Raw genomic sequence first — 17,118 nt, forward strand, 5'->3', positions numbered from 1 at the left:
AACAGCATACAGTACTGTGCAGCCAGCCTGTCCATAACTCACCCCTCTTGCCACTCCCCTTCTCTCCCCTCAGCGGCCTCCACCATTGGTTGCCCTCTTGTGAATCACATACTAGCAGTCAAACAACTGCCAGGGGTATTACTGGCCCAGGTCCTGCATAGCTAAACCTAAATCAGGCCTGAACTTGATCCATGTCGTCCCTCATCTTTCCCTTATCACAAACTGTGACGGCTCACATTTTCTCACTCTCTCTTGGTCACACTATTTCAGCCTTTCACATGGCCTCTCTGTATCTCACTCTCTCTAGGGATGTTTTACTCTTCACTGTGAAAGCAACTCTTCTTTAAGATCCCTCCTTCTTGTATAAACTGACCCAAAGTTGACCTGCCTGCATTCCAATGGCTCCCTCTTTCTGTTACTGTGGAGTTTTCTGTAAGATCTGTGAAGGTGGAAAGGAGAAGATTATTAAAGAGAGTGATAGAGAGAAGACAGGAGCCTCAAATATAGGGGCTGTGAAATATATTTTACAGTGCAACCCTAGCCCTGGTCCAGTCTGCCAGTAACATCACATGCTTTCTCAGATTGTTTACTTGCACTCGTTTAGTCTCTCTCGGTCTAAACTCTCACCCGCCTCCTCCCTGCCTCTAGCCCTCCCCTTCTCTCACCCCCCTTTCCTGGTCAGTGTGATTGTTTGTTGGCGATAAGATCCAAGGGTGAGACACAGCGACAGTGTGCCAGAGCAAAGTGAAGAGGGGTTGCTCTTATTTGTCCATCTTTTTTTTACCTGAAAGTCCACTCTCAGGACAACTGTGAGTAGCTGAATGCTTCTGAACTTCTGGGGTCAAAGAGGACTGGTTATTTGGGTCAGGTAGGAGCGGGGTGGGGTGGTCATTTAGACCCTTTACTCGGGTCAGGAGTGGGCATGCATGAACTCTAACACAGATTCTGCAGACAGACTTCTAGAATACAAAAATGCTTTGAAATGCACGAAAGGCATGATCATTGGTAACATACCAACTCAGGCTGTTGTGGGAGGGAAAGTGAAAGGGATTGTGTTAATAGCATGCAGTATTGTATTTGGATCCAAATAATTGTAATCTCCCTCAATGCCTTTTGAGATGATGCATCAGGGCATTGGCCATATGCGTCAACTCAAGACTCCACAAGTTAAATTTGTAAACATCTCCACCGCAGAAGACAGACACAACTCCATATTTGGACATCAATTCACACTGTACTCCTTGATAATATGTCTGCACAAGATAGTTTCTTTGTGCATTTTTTAGAGAACAACACTCAAAAGTTATGTCAAACACTTTTGCATAAAGGTCTCATAAAGTGGGTAATGTAATGGATGTGTCTGTTTGACAGTCCACCACACTGTGTGTGGAGGTCATTAAGGACGTGGTGACATGGTTGCTGATGTTGACCAACTGCCAGTTTCCACCATTTTTATTGGCTTCAGGGGGGTGTGTGTGTGTGTGTGTGTGTGTGTGTGTGTGTGTGTGTGTGTGTGTGTGTGAAAGAGAGAGAGTGAGCAACAGTCACCTTGCCATTCATGCTAATAGAGCTTATCTGAATCTGAGAGAGAGAGACCATTTTAGACTCTTGCAATACAAACAAATTAGCTTAGGGGTATACTACGATGAAAGCTAGATCTACTCAGGGAGTTCTAAAGCTAGCCAGCTTCAGTTAGCTTCACATTCCATCTCAGGCTTCATCCGTATTACGACGGTGGATATTGCTCGTGCGCTTTCCGCAAAAGATGCCCACATACTAAGTTTGGTTTGCTCCTGGCAGAACTCAGCTAGGTGAAAGTCAAGCATACTCAAAGAACTTTGCTTGAAAAACACTCTTGAGACGCCGTAGCAACAACATAGCCAGAATTAATCTAAATCTGAAATTCATTTTAACATTTTTTACCTAAGAGGTCTTAGTCACGCAATTTTACATCTAACTTATTGTTTGTTGCAGTATTTCTCAAGTGAAAAAATTTGCATGAAAACTAGTTGTCTTGTTAAATGACAAGAAACACTTAATTGAAGAATCCCATCCATAGTTCCCACTCCTAATAGGAGTAGTACTGCTGACCAATCACCAACGAAGGGGCCTAGACTTCGGCTACCGAACTTCGATTTGCCTCAAGAAAAACGGTTTTGACTGGGAAGCCTGCGAAAGGCTTAACTCTAACAGGCTTGTAACTGCATGTACATGTCACACATGGCTAGTCGAATGCCAAACTCTTCATTGAGACAATGCTGAAACATCAATGCCTTCTTTGTACTTTGGTGTGCTCTTAAGGATCAGACCCTTTTTCAATTTCCGCCTAAAATGACATACCCAAATCTAACTGCCAGCAGCTCAGGACCTGAAACAAGGATATGCATATTCTTGATACCATTTGAAAGGAAACACTTTGAAGTTTGTGTAAATGTGAAATTAATGTAGGAGAATATAACACATTAGATCTGGTAAAAGACAATACAAACCAGAAAACATTAGTTTTCAAAAAATAATTTGTTCCATAGTCTTTGAAATACAAGAGAAAGGCCATACATTGAGATAGGATTCAAGTTGTAATTTAGATGGTGTCCACAAGATGGCAGCAGTGTGTGTGCAAAGTGTGCAGACTGATCCAGTAAAGAATTACATCACTACACAATATTTTGTGTCAAGTCTGCCAGGAGTTTGCCCAAATGTGCCAAATTGGTCAATTTATACATTTTCAAGTACATAACTATAGAGAATATACAAAAATGCTATGGTGATTAAAAAAAAATAAGTTTACACACTCCCAGGAATGTCATATGTGATGGATCATTAGCTTCCCTACAGAAAATACACTAACCTTCACACATCTAGATGGCTGGGTGGGGTGGGTGTGGAGCCAGATACAGCAGTGGGGTCAAACTGTAGAATCCAGTTCCTAAAAATTGATTTTATCAAACAAAACTATGCTACATTTTATCTCTGGGACCCTCATGATGACAAATCAGAGCAAGATTACTGAATATAAGTACATTATTGATACATTATGAATGTATCAAACCAGTTGCCTTGATAAAAGTGTTTTGTTGGTGTGCACTATCATCAAACAATGGCATGGTATTTTTTTGCTGTAATAGCTACTGTAAATTGGACACTGTTAGATTAACAATAATTTTAGCTTTCTGCCCGTATAAGACATGTCTATGTCCCGGAAAGTTGGCTGTTGTTTACAACGTAATTCTAGTCAAATTATCGCATATCGCATTATCCCGGTTTAGGGACACCGATCCCGTAGAGGTTAATGCACAATCAAAAAAAATCTAACTCTTATGATAAAATAATTTTATTACAAAGGTTTTACTGTGCATGAAGTTTCAAATGCATTCTGTCATTACTAAATGTGCAATGTGATAGGTATATATACAGTTGAAGTTGGAAGTTTACATACACTTAGGTTGGAATCATTAAATCTCGTTTTTCAACCACTCCACAAATTTCTTGTTAACAAATTATAGTTTTGGCAAGTCAGTTAGGACATCTACTTTGAGCATGACACAAGTAATTTTTCCAACAATTGTTTACAGACAGATTATTTAATTTATAATTCACTGTATCTCAATTCCAGTGGGTCAGAAGTTTACATACACTAAGATGACTGTGTTTTTGAACAACTTTAAAAATTCATTGAAAATTATGTAATGGCTTTAGATGCTTCTGATAGGCAAATTGACATAATTTGAGTCAATTGGAGGTGTACCTGTGGATGTATTTCAAGGCCTACCTTCAACTCAGTGCCTCTTTGCTTGACATCATGGGAAAATAAAAATAAATCAGCCAAGACCTCAGAAAACAATTGTAGACCTCCACAAGTCTGGTTCATCCTTTGGAGCATTTTCCAAACGCCTGAAGGTACCACATTCATCTGTACAAACAATAGTACGCAAGTATAAACACCATGGGACCACGCAGCCGTCATACCGCTCAGGAAGGAGACGCGTTCTGTCTCCTAGAGATGAATGTACTTTGGTGCGAAAAGTGCAAATCAATCCCAGAACAACAGCAAAGGACCTTGTGAAGATGCGAAAGTATCTATATCCGCAGTAAAACGAGTCCTACATCGACGTAACCTGAAAAGCCACTCAGCAAGGAAGAATCCACTGCTCCAAAACAGCCATAAAAAAGCCAGACTACGGTTTGCAACTGCACATGGGGACAAAGATCGTACTTTTTGGAGAAATGTCTTCTGGTCTGATGAAACAAAAATGGAACTGTTTGGCCATGATGACCATCTTTATGTTTGGAGGAAAAAGGGGGAGGCTTGCAAGTCGAAGAACACCATCCCAACCGTGAAGCACGGGGGTGGCAGCATCATGTTGTGGGGGTGCTTTGTGAGGAAGGAAAATTATGTGGGTGTATTAAAGCAACATCTCAAGATATCAGTCAGGAAGTTAAAGCTTGGTCGCAAATGGGTCTTCCAAATGGACAATGACCCCAATCATTCTTCCAAAGTTGTGGCACAATGGCTTAAGGACAACAAAGTCAAGGTATTGGAGTTGCCATCACAAAGCCCTGACCTCAATCCTATAGAAAATTTGAAAAAAAAGTGTGTGCGAGCAAGGAGGCCTACAAACCTGACTCAGTTACAGCAGCTCTGCCAGGAGGAATGGGCCAAAATTCACCCAACTTATTGTGGGAAGCTTGTGGAAGGCTACCCGAAACATTTGACCCAAGTTAAACAATTTAAAGGCAATGCTACCAAATACTAATTGAGTGTATGTAAACATCTGACCCACTGGGAATGTGATGAAAGAAATACAAGCTGAAATAAATCATTCTCTCTACTATTATTTTGGCATTTCACATTCTTAAAATGAAGTGGTGATCCTAACTGACCTAAGACAGGACATTTTTACTAGGATTAAATGTCAGGAATTGTGAAAAACTGAGTTTAAATATATTTGGCTAAGGTATGTAAACTTCCGACTTCAACTGTATATAATAAAACAAATACTCAAATGAAGGGGATGATGATGCAATCTTCGCGAGAGTGAGGGAATATGATTTCATTGGTCCTCAACTTGCGGCTCAGGCACTTCATTCAGGATAAATAGAGTTTGCCCTGAGTTAGCCTGCCCTGGAGCAAATTAGTTCTGAAGACTTTGTTTCCATAGAAATGTACCTGGCTAAAAGGTGAGCCACTTTCGTGGTGTCAGTTTTCCCGAGTTGAACTCAGAGTTGACCAAAGTTATCTCGGTAACTCCTCAAACTTGTTTCGTAGTATACCCCTCTGATCTAGTTTACTGTAAGCCTCGAAATGGGGTCTAAAGTGTAATTAACTGTAGGTGTCCAGACAAAGCCTGGATTTTAAGTTCATCCGAGGCCCCTTACGGCACCATAACAAGACCTTTAATCCTACCTACCATAAATAACATATTGGTGCCAAGCAACTTCATGGTCTCTTTCAAAGAGTCCATTATCAAATCAAGGGTAATGAGGCTTTGAAATATTCATACAGCCCACTAGACAATAAAACACTATTATTTTTGTGATTTTAAATTAAATAAGTTCATTAAATCTATTTTAAAGGCAACAAGCCAGTTGTGCATGTAACTTCTGTCATTTGTTTACATTAAGTTTAGATGGGGCTAGCCCATAGCCACGGGAAGTAGGCTGCAGCATCCCCTGATAAATCAGGAGTTGAGTTCCGAGGGAGACAATGGGGCGAGGGTGAGTGGCGTCAAGTGCCAGTGGGGTGAGCAGTATTCCAGTAGCTCTGGAGGTGAATTGGGTGAGAGTGAGGATGAATTGTGTGGGAAGGAAGGTGTGGAGAAGCCTTCTATGTCCGAGCCTTGCAATGGAGGTCATGAAGCAGATGATTCTGGTCCAGTAGGAGTGACATGTTTGGAGAAAGTGGACCCCTGCCTTCTGGCTGATCCATATGTGGTGTCAGGTTGGGTGGAGAAGAGATTGGGGACTGTTTCTGCCGTCCAGAGAGAACAGGCGGTCCGCATCACGCGACTAGGGACAAGAACTGTGAATGGCTTTGCTCTCCGGAGCAGGTCGCTGTTGAAAGTAGTGATAACAGGGGTGGCATAAAGTGCTGAGGAGGGTGAACTGAAATTGAAGATTCCCGGTGTCTGGGACCCCCATTTGGTGCGACGCAGACCCGGTGGAGAGCGTGGTGAAACAGAGAAGACACTGTCTGTTCTGCTGAGTTTTGATAAGAGCTTTTGTCCCAAACCAATTACAGTGTTTTAAGTGCCGAGCTTATGGTCATGTTGCAGCAGTGTGTAGGAGGGAGATTCCTAGATGTGAGAAGTGTGCAGGAGGGTATGAGACAAAGGAATGTGTAGTATTGGTGGAAAAAGTTGTGTGTGTTAACTGTAGGGGTACCCATGTTGCTGGAGATCAGAGGTGTCTGGTGAGAGAAAGACAGGTTGAGGTTGCCAGGATCTGAGTAGTACAGAATGTGTCGTATGCTGAGGCAGTGAAGAGAGTAGTAGAGGAAGATGGGTACAGGGCGAGGAATCCTGAGAGGATCCCTGTGAGTAAGCCAAGGCCAATAGAGAATGATAGGAATAATGTGCTTCAGTAAGGTTGGTTTATTAGCTTTAATAGCCTTAGTTTTCAGCTGTACCGCAGAAATGGAACATAAATCACAGAAAGTAGATGTTGTGGTGGCAGTTGCCGAGAATGACTTGGGTGTACAAGATTTTACTGCAGAAGAGTTACAAGGTGTGTTGAACGATAGTGTCCCGTCCTCCCAGGCTGTTGGCATGGTGTAGTATCAGTAGGACTGAGTAGTGGAATAGTGGTGAGGTTTTAATGGGTGTAGGGTTAGTTGGTAGGGCAATTTTTCTTCCCTTTTCCTCTTCCCTTCCCTTTTTGTGTCACAGTGTTATTTTTTCTATAGTTTGCCACCCTTACAGTAGGTGGCGGCATAAATCTTTAACGCTTGTTTGCAGATGCCATAATACCATAGAAGAAGAAGGTGAGCTTGTGCTTTTTGGCTGTAATGTCTTAGCCTAGTTACTTAGCCTATGGATTTTAAATAACGTTTTATTTGTCACATGCGCCGAATACAACACCTTACGGTGAAATGCTTACTTATAAGCCCTTAACCAACATTGCAGTTAAGAAAAATAAAGAGTTTAGAAAATATTTACTAAATATTAAATAAAAGGTTACAATAAAATAACAATAACAGGGGGTACCAGTACCAAGTCAGTCTTCCCTGTGGCTTAGTTGGTAGAGCATGGTGTTTGCAACACCAGCATGATGTGTGCAACGCCAGGGTTGTGGGTTCGATTCTCAGTACAAAAAATAAATACAAAAAAATAAATAAAAATGAAACTTTATTTTTTAATGTATGCATTCACTACTATAAGTCGCTCTGGATAAGAGCGTCTGCTAAATGACTAAAATGTAAATGTAATGTGCAGGTGTAACCGATGTGAAATGGCTAGTTAGTTAGCGGTGGTGCGCGCTAATAGCGTTTCAATCAGTGACGTCACTCGCTCTGAGACTTGAAGTAGGGTTTCCCCTTGCAACGGTTTTTGTGGCGCGATGGGTAACGATGCTTCGTGGGGTGTCAGTTGTTGATGTGTGCAAGGGTCCCTGGTTCGAGCCCGGGTTGGGGCAAAGAGAGGGACGGAACCTACACTGTTACACAGGGGTACAGGTCAGTTGAGATAATTGAGGTAATATGCACATGTAGGTAGGGGTAAAGTGACTATGCATTGATAATAAACAGCGAGAAGCTGCAGCGTAAAAAAGGGGTGGGGGAGTTAATGCAAATAGTCCGGGTAGCCATTTGATTAACTGTTCAGCAGGCTTATGGCTTGGGGGTAGAAGCTTTTGGACCTAGACTTGGCGCTCTGGTACCGCTTGTCGTGCCATAGCAGAGAGAAAAGTCTATGACTAGGGTGGCTGGAGCCTTTGAACATTTTTAGGGACTTCTGCTGACACCGCCTGGTATAGAGGTCCTGGATGGGGGAAGCTTGGCCCCAGTGATGTACGCACTACCCTCTGTAGCTCCTTGCGGTCGGATGCAGAGCAGTTGCCATATCAGGCGGTGATGCAACCAGTCAGCATGCTCTCATTGGTGCAGCTGTATAACTTTTTGAGGATCTGAGGACTCATGCCAAATCTTGATCTGCTTTTGCAAATAGCCTTTGAAGTTCCTATTTCATCAGTAACCATTTTTTTTACGGCATTGTGCAGAGGGGAAGTTTTGGGTTATTGTTAAAATACCTAGTCACCATGAGAGGGAGTCTCCAGACGTACTGGTCTGTTAAGAGGAGACATATTTTGACGGGGAATAAATCTTGTTCTGTCTCTGTTCCTCACCTGTCTTTCAGATGCTTCACCTGACAACAGGACGTGTGGGGTGCTTGCTTTCCAAGCAAGCGGTGGTGGCACTGACGAGCAGTGGCGCGAGGATGTCAAGCCATGGCCACCACGGTACTATTCTTTGATCAGCTAATTTATTGCATTTACACATTTTCCCATGGCGCAGAGCAAAAAATATACTGTTTTATAATGCTATTCTACACATTTTGTCATGAGGCTAAGAGAAAATGTTACAATTTTAAAGAACATTTCCTGCAATTCTACACTTTTTGTCATGGGGCAGATATTTTTTTTGTTGGTGTTTAATAGCTCCTCTCAACATTTGTTACCATTTTAAAGCTAATTTCCTGCAATTCTACACATTTTGCTATCATATGCTATCTGGAGGCCCCCCGACCTCCAGTGGGGCCCCAACCCCCCCCCAAAAAGGAATATGGGGGCCCCGTGGCACGTGCCTTGCGTGCCTGTTTCGTAATCCGTCCCTGCTTTCCACCCAGTGTAGTCTTCTTCTCTGAGGTCCATTATCTCACGTCAGATAGCATGATGGCCGTTTGCACTGATCTGATTTGGTTGAGGGACAAGTGTCACGTAGGAGTGACACCATCTGACGTGAGACAATGCTCTGAGGTCTATAAACCTCTACACCCCACCTTACCACCGCTCCCTTTACCTCAACCTCCCCTTCACTTATCTTGTGTCCTATATCTCATGTACTGTAGAGGTGTCCGACTCAGTGGACATGTCACAGCCAATGTACTGGGATCGTCTGGACACCCCTCTGCCAGACAGACCATGGAAGGACGTCCTGGATTCTACAGATAAGAGCCTGAAACAGAAGGAGAAGGGTCCCTGGACTGCACTGTCCAAGGAGGAGAAAATCGCCTGTAAGCCCCTCTCTCATTCCTTCTCATTTCACAGCCTTTAATCCTGCCATTCTTAATATTTCTCCTTCTGTATCCCAGTGTACAGGCTGAAGTTCAACCATACCTATCCTGAGATGAAGAGGCCGTCCCATGAGTGGAAGACTGTGATTGGTGGGATGTTCATCTTCTTTGGCATCACTGGTCTGGTGGTCTTTTGGCAGGGCCACTATGGTAAGATTTCTCATGGTTGATTGCAAAAATTGATAGACTTCAATTCATTATCACATGGATGGGTGATTGTTCCATCCTTAAACTTGCTGTTCTTTTTCTCTTTTGCGTGTCCCACAGTGTACCCACCCCAACCTCATACCTTTGGTGAGGAGTGGCAGGCTAAGCAGATCCAGAGGATGCTGGATATGCGGGTAAACCCAATTGAGGGCTTCTCTGCCCAGTGGGACTACAAGAACAAACAATGGAAGTAAAGGAAGGGACTAGACCCCTGCTGGAAGGAAGAATGGCTCGACTTGACACCTTGAGCCTCTGTTCAGCCACCATAACGGCAATCCATCCATCTGAATCCATTCTCTTACTGTTTAAGTAATAAATAACTAAAAACTGGTTGTTTCCTTCTCTCTCCCTCTGAGAAAATAACTGTATAATATTATGGGCTGCTTGTCCTCAACCCAATTTCTGCTTTAGTGTTCCTGGGGTAGTGTCTAGTTTGGCCCTAAGTGAGTATTGTGAGATGTGCCATTGCCTTGGTGGTCCTGACACATTCAACATTAACAAAGGATATTCTACTCCAAAATGGTCCACCCTATTGAATGTGTAAACACAACTCAATGACAACAAAAATATTAAATCAATCCTTGTACCTTTGTGTTTTCATTCGCTAAAATCAGTCCTAAAATTGCAAAGAACATTAACATTTTCTGTAGAAAACTATTAAAAAGTCTAGGAGTGAAGATGGATGGCAAACAAGTTAAAGATCATGTATGGCCGGACGCTCTGAGCAGCTTTACTACAGGCAAGGGACACCATTAGATTAACTTACAGGCTAACATTTATTTGGATGTTGTCCTTTAGGAACAAGTCATGAATTTTTTTGAGTTTTCCTCAATGAATGTCTTCTGGCCTTTCCCCTTATCCCTCCCAAACCATCAAAATAAAATGTCAGCGTTCTCTCCATGTTCCAAATTGGTCGCTGTATGTAATCTAAGACATTACATTGGAATCGTAAGAAATAGAAACAGACTATACACCATGGAGTTCCTTGTTTTTTCTCTAAAATCAAATCACATTTTATTGGTCACATAAGAGGATTAGCAGATGTTATTGCGGGTGTAGCGAAATGATTGTGTTTCTAGCTCCAACAGTGCAGTAATATCAAATAATTTCACAACACACATCTAAAGGAATGGAATTAAGAATACATAAATATTTGTACGAGCAATGTTGGAGCGGCATAGACTAAAATAAAGTATTATAGAATACAGTATATACATATGAGATGAATAATGCTAAATATGTAAACATAACGGAAAAAAACCTAACAATTACGCAATGCAAAGATGAAATTTAAGACCATTTGAAGAGACTTTACACCAAATATAAAAATGTTACTTCAATAAAAAAACAGACACTTACTGTAACGTTAACAGACTTACACAGATCCATACGTTGTGTGCCTCCAGTTTACCAACTACACTTCCTGCCCAGTTACGTTTACACACACAGGTGTTCAGGGCATGCTAGATAGCCAATTAGCACAGGTGGTCACCTCTTCCGTCTGTCTTCCGTAAACAAGCGCTGTAACATGGAGATATAGCCGTGAGGAAACACTAACCTGTTAATGGTATGTAGTAATTGAACCTTTTGTTATTTCTCGCTCATTTGTAAGTTCTGCATTCACTATTGGATGTGGAAAATAAGAGGGGAAACCCAAAACGGAAATAAACAAACTTAAAGGACCGGAACTTTCTACCATTCTTCTTGAACAACGGCCTGGAAGGACAGGACACCACCACTCAACACACCCTGTAACTCTTTTGAAGTCAAATTTCATATACCCAAATTCTTCTATGCAGCTGCCTCCACAACATCTATTTTCTGGGATTTACATTCCATTTCTGCATTACAGTTGATAACCATTGCCATGAACACTAAGAAACAAACCTTACTGAAGCATATATCACTCTTTGGCCTTTCCCTCTGTGCTGGACCCCTACATTTGACACACACACACACACACTTTATCCACCGAAACTACACAATCGTTTATCCCATGCCCTCTTGCACACTTCCCACATCTTGGAATCTCCCTCCTACAAACTCCTGCGACATGACCATAAACATTGCACCTGAAACAGTACAGTGGATTCAACACAAAAGCTCTAACAGGACAACTGATATCCTAACATGACTGTCGGGTAAAGACTGACTCAAAAGGACTGACAGCTACTCCTTCATTTCACCACGCTTACCACCTGGTCTGTGTCGCACCAAACAACAGGCATCACAAACACCAGGAATCTTCAACTTCAATTGCTTCAACTCCACATTTAACTCTATCCCAGAAATCCCTCCTTTCAACGGTGCCCTGTTCCTAAGATCAAAGCAAGAAACAGATCTTGACCCAAGCTGCGTGACACGGAACACCTGCTCCCTCTGGTCAGAAGAAACGCAAACAAATATCACAAGTCCACTACTGGCTATCTTCATTGATTCAGAGGTGAAAGAAACACACACTTATTTAGGTGAGGTGCTGGCAAGAACCCTTAAAAATTTAAAGGAGAGCCGCACACTCTTGGAGCTCATATGCAAAAATGTAATAACCTAATGTCCAACATTTCGACAGACAAGCTGTCTTCATCAGGGTATAATGACAAACACTGTGGGGTGACTCATTTATATAGTGTCAAAAGACACACACAGGTGTCTGTAATCATGGCCGGGTGTGGCCTGATATCATTGGTTAATTGTTATATATTAAAATAGCATACAAAAAACATAAATGGTTAGCATACGATCATAGATACAATTTAGCTACATAGGCCTACAAACATTTACAATAGCAAAATCCCAATAATCACAAGAATGGCTTCAGATCAAAGTCTACATTGAGACCGAAGGGAGCAAGGGTCTTTAAATTAAAGATCCAGGCAGCCTCTCGTTTTAACAATAAATTATTGAGGTCACCCCCTCTCCTAGGGAGGGTGACATGTTCGATGCCAATATAGCGTAGGGACAAAATCGAATGGTTTTCTTCCAAAAAGTGGGACGCAACTAGGTAAGTTGAGTTTTTGCACCTAATGGTGCTTCGATGCTCCAAGATTCGTACTTTTAATTTGCGCTTTGTTTTACCCACATCATTTTTACCACAAGATAAATAACTGCCTTAGGGGAGCACGTGATAACACCTTTGATTGGGATCTGTTTTCCCTGTTTGTGGGTGTTTGAAGGATCTATATTTATAAGTGCCATTGCATTGAGCACAGCCATTACACTAGTAGTTTCCATCCAGTTGGGGCGCAAATAGACGTTGTACAGGGATATCTTGGGGTGGTAAATCAGAGTTTACCAGTTGATCTCAGATTTCTGCCTCGCGAGAATATGACCAAGGGATGGTCCGAAAACACATTACTAATACTGCCATCGGATCTTAGAATGTGCCAATTTTTGTGAACGATTCCTTTAATTTGTTCAGAGCACTTTTAATAGCGGGTCTTAGAAGGCAAGAATGCTTCTTTTTGTGAGACTGACCTTGAAAAAGGTCATGTTTTGTTTTATCTCAATGGCAGTATTAATCTGACCATTTTTGTACTCCCTCTCCTTGAATTTTCTTTGCCATTTGTAAATCCACTCACGACTCGTAGCTGTATATGTAACAGTTTTAGCTTCCGTCCCTCTCCTCGCCCGGAACCAGGGACCCCTCTGCACACATCAACAACTGCCTCCCACGAAGTATCGTTACCCATCGCTCCACAAAAGCTGCGGCCCTTGCAGAGCACGGGGAAAAACTATTTCAAGGTCTCAGAGCGAGTGAAGTCACCGATTGAAACGCTATTAGTGCGCACCCCTCAAACTAGCTAGCCATTTCACATCGGTTACATATAGTCCGTTTGTTTGTGTTGTTGGTCTTGGCAAGCTTAATGTTCTGGTCGGTAGCGAGCTAGTACTCACTCGAGGGACTGCTAGCATCGTCATGAAAAGGGGCATGAATGAAGACATACAATATTATGTTTTTCTAAGTAGTGAGAACACTCGGAAGCAGACCATTTTGAAAAGTAATCTTTAGACATGTGGTACTTTTCTTAAATGTAGTTTTGTAATTTACTAAAACAAATCAGAGAACAAGAAAATTGCGTTTGAAAAAGGTAAAGTTTTTGCTGTGAGCCAATGGGGTAACCTAGGTAACCACAGGTTGTTTTCCCCACAGGTGAACAGGGTCGTGACATTCTATTTAATACGGACAGGGTCTATACTATTTAGGCTCGGAAGGACGTGGCCCATTATTTACCTTGTTACCTGGCAACGACCACAATGGTGTTTCAAACAACTGTCAGTCAAGGCGAGCTCATGAATATAAACTCCCCGCCCACTCAGCCTGTTCTTTCAGGCTTCCTGATAGTTACATGGTAGAAAATGTACGATTTCTTCAATTCTGAGCATTTTAATAGCGTAAAAATTTGATGGGTGATGTGTTGTTCATGCACATTTTTTTTTATTGGGAAGTAGGATGACGCTGCCTGTTTATTTATGTGACAAATAACATTTTATTTTATTTTACTGTGCGGGACCTTTAATCCACTCCAACATCAGTAATACAAAACACAAACCAAAAATGCTCAGTCCTTCAAAATACACTCAGGGCCCTACTCAGATCTGGTGACATAAGAGGACGGAACTACTGCTCCAGTCAGCAAGCCATGCAGCCATACATCCTTCATTCCCAAGAAGCGTTCAGCTGCAGATACAATGATTATTGATCTTTCCACACCTGCAGTGCAGGTTATCGACATAGCAATAAATGCCAAACGATCTACTTTCTTCACGACAAGGGTATCCTGCACCTTGTGAACGGCACCCATAGCACTGGACTGTGGTGTCTCCGGGACAACCAAGCCACTAGAACATTCTTGAATTTTCTAGCTGACTCGGCATAGGAGACACGCTGAACATCTCTTATCCTAGCCATCTCTGCCTCCTTCACCCTTACAGGACATTCAGAGAAGTCATGTGCATGCTCCCCACCACAATTGCGACATCCAACATCATCTTCTGCAGGAAAAATAATCAGTCAAATCATGCTCTCTGCAAACACTTGACACAATGTCATGCCCAAATGATTTGCAGTTGGAACACTGCAGTAACCTGGGGACAAATGCCCTCACAGGGTAACTCACATATCCCATCTTGACATGTGTAGGGAGCGGCTCCACATCAAAAACTGTAACACAGACATGCTCTTTATTTTCTTTTCATTGAACATATGCGTCAATCGTCAAGCCCCAACTACTTCATAAATGTTCATTCTTCTCAGCCCCAACGTCACCAAAGACTCCAGAAATAACACCCTTGATTGGTGCCCTGCTCTGAAAATCGAAAGCAGTCTCCTTGATTCTGTGAGGCGCAATACACGCTCCGTTTGTTTTACCAAAAAATCTACAAAATTCCACTCCTGGTCCCCCTCACAGATTCCACAGAACCCATCACTTTCTTCACCATCTTGGCAACATCAAAGCGGATCTCCCAGGTACATCTTCCCATCCTCAAACTGCACTCCTACTACAAAACTGTTAAGTAGTTGCGACATGAGGAGTATGCTAACTAGACAGCGTTTTAACTGTGATTTTAGCTCTCGTTATCCATGCTTTAGCGACTGTAGTCCATCCAGTATTTTCAGCACCCTCATTGTCATCTTTGCTAGTGCCATCAAATTCAAAGTCAGTATCCGCTTCCGCCATTCTCTCACACACTGACAGATCCCAACATCTACCGTTGGAGTCATGAAACCCACAATAACGTTTGCTAAATATGTGTATGTGACCGATAACATTTGATTTTAATTGATTTGAGAAGGGTTAGCCTTGCACAGGTGAGAGTGATTAGTCAATCAGTGCATAGCCTATAAACAGGTGTCAGAAGAAATTCTTAATCACTTTCTGAAGGTGAGCTTGTGGGCTGCAACTTCAGTAGCCAGTTAGCCCATGGATTTGACTTGTTCTGTGATTGCAAATTAGTCTTAGAAGTCCGTAAAGAAACTAGGCCATTTCATCTTAACCTTTGTTTTTACAGCATTGCGCAGAGAGGGAAGGTCTGGGTTATTGTTAAAATACCTGGTCACTTTTGTACTGATCAGTTATGTGGAGACATTTTATTGGATGAATATTGTTCTGTCTCTTCCTCACCTGTCTTTCAGATGCTTCACCTGACAAAAGGATGTGTGGGGTGCTTGCTTTCCAGGCGAGCAGTTTTGGCACTGACAAACAGTGGCGCGAGGATGTCAAGCCATGACCACCAGGGTAATCATTGACGTTGAACTGCAGGCATAATTGATTTAATATTTTTTTCAAATGTTTTAAGTCCCTACACAGCCTAGTTCAGGTCTCTCCAAACCAGTTCCGGGAGAGCTACCCTGGTGTATATTTTCACTCCAACCCCAGTTGTAACTAACCTGATTCAGCTTATCAACCTGCTAATTATTAGAATCAGGTGTGCTAGATTAGGGTTGGAGAGCCCTGGTTTTGTGTAGACCCTTTTATTCAAGCTAGGTACATTTGAAATAGCATGGCCTGCTGTGCCATTGCATTTATTATCAGCAGATGGTGGTGTTGACTTACAAGTAGTGAATGGTGCTACAAGCACAAATACCTGAGGTCCTTACCGCAAACTCTCCTGCACATACTTTCTATCAACGATGTGTCCCATCTCCTGTACTGTAGAGGTCTCCGACAACTTGGACATGTCACAGCCAATGTACTGGGATCGTCTGGACACCCCTCTGCCAGACAGACCATGGAAGGACGTCCTGGACTCTACAGATAAGAGCCTGAAACAGAAGGAGAAGGGTCCCTGGACTGCACTGTCCAAGGAGGAGAAAATCGCCTGTAAGCCCCTCTCTCATTCCTTCTCATTTCACAGCCTTTAATCCTGCCATTCTTAATATTTCTCCTTCTGTATCCCAGTGTACAGGCTGAAGTTCAACCATACCTATCCTGAGATGAAGAGGCCGTCCCATGAGTGGAAGACTGTGATTGGTGGGATGTTCATAGTCTTTGGCATCACTGGTCTGGTGGTCTTTTGGCAGTGCCACTATAGTAAGACTTAAAGGGTATTTTAACATTTGGAGCATGCTCTCCAGATGCCTCATTCCTTCAACCTTATGCCATGTCTAAACTATTTTGATGAAACTGCATTTCTCAAGGTTGATTGCTAAACTTCCTCAAGCCATTATCACATGGCTGGGTGATTGTTCCATCCTTAAACGTGCTGTTCTCTTTCTCTTTTGTGTGTCCCACAGTGTACCCACCCCAACCTCATACCTTTGGTGAGGAGTGGCAGGCTAAGCAGATCCAGAGGATGCTGGATATGCGGGTAAACCCAATTGAGGGCTTCTCTGCCCAGTGGGACTACAAGAACAAACAATGGAAGTAAAGGAAGGGACTAGACCCCTGCAGGAAGGAAGAATGGTTCGACTTGACACCTTGAGCCTCTGTTCAGCCACCATAACTGCAATTCATCCAGCTGAATCCATTCTCTTACTGTTTAAGTAATAAATAACTAAACTGGTTGTTTCCTTCTCTCCCTCTGAGAAAATAACTGTATAATATTATGGGCTGCTTGTCCTCAACCTAATTTCTGCTTTAGTGGTTGTGTGTCTGGTTTGTCCTTAAGTGAATATGTCAGGACCCTA

At 42.5% G+C, this 17,118-nt stretch overlaps 2 protein-coding genes across 3 annotated transcripts; both read left to right on the top strand.

The window, feature by feature from the left end:
* Positions 1-617: 617 nt before the first annotated feature.
* On the top strand, positions 618-9,821 carry LOC106572113 (cytochrome c oxidase subunit 4 isoform 2, mitochondrial). 2 transcript variants are annotated; one of them, XM_014145965.3, is made up of 5 exons: positions 618-809; positions 8,349-8,451; positions 9,060-9,224; positions 9,303-9,434; positions 9,552-9,821. In XM_014145965.3, exons 2-5 carry the CDS (start codon positions 8,349-8,351, stop codon positions 9,683-9,685), a joined length of 534 nt encoding a protein of 177 aa, XP_014001440.1. In that variant the 5' UTR covers positions 618-809; the 3' UTR covers positions 9,686-9,821. The 2 variants fall into 2 exon arrangements, with proteins under 2 accessions (XP_014001440.1, XP_014001441.1); XM_014145966.3 differs by having other exon boundaries at positions 712-868.
* A 5,801-nt stretch (positions 9,822-15,622) lies between these two features.
* On the top strand, positions 15,623-16,990 carry LOC106572114 (cytochrome c oxidase subunit 4 isoform 2, mitochondrial). Its single transcript, XM_014145967.3, has 4 exons — positions 15,623-15,727; positions 16,148-16,312; positions 16,391-16,522; positions 16,726-16,990. Exons 1-4 carry the CDS (start codon positions 15,625-15,627, stop codon positions 16,857-16,859), a joined length of 534 nt encoding a protein of 177 aa, XP_014001442.1. The 5' UTR covers positions 15,623-15,624; the 3' UTR covers positions 16,860-16,990.
* Positions 16,991-17,118: the final 128 nt, after the last annotated feature.

This window comes from Salmo salar, chromosome 15, assembly GCF_965601325.2.
Source record: "Salmo salar chromosome 15, fSalSal1, whole genome shotgun sequence".
In the NCBI taxonomy this organism is placed as follows: Eukaryota; Metazoa; Chordata; class Actinopteri; order Salmoniformes; family Salmonidae; genus Salmo; species Salmo salar.

Excerpts from the sequence above, each read along its gene's own strand:
- LOC106572113 (XM_014145965.3), top strand. The coding sequence starts at position 8,349 with ATGCTTCACCTGACAACAGGACGTGTGGGGTGCTTGCTTTCCAAGCAA. Across the intron at positions 8,452-9,059 it reads GTCAAGCCATGGCCACCACG|AGGTGTCCGACTCAGTGGAC; the intron begins GTACTATTCTTT and ends CATGTACTGTAG. Across the intron at positions 9,225-9,302 it reads CAAGGAGGAGAAAATCGCCT|TGTACAGGCTGAAGTTCAAC; the intron begins GTAAGCCCCTCT and ends TCTGTATCCCAG.
- LOC106572114 (XM_014145967.3), top strand. The coding sequence starts at position 15,625 with ATGCTTCACCTGACAAAAGGATGTGTGGGGTGCTTGCTTTCCAGGCGA. Across the intron at positions 15,728-16,147 it reads GTCAAGCCATGACCACCAGG|AGGTCTCCGACAACTTGGAC; the intron begins GTAATCATTGAC and ends CCTGTACTGTAG. Across the intron at positions 16,313-16,390 it reads CAAGGAGGAGAAAATCGCCT|TGTACAGGCTGAAGTTCAAC; the intron begins GTAAGCCCCTCT and ends TCTGTATCCCAG.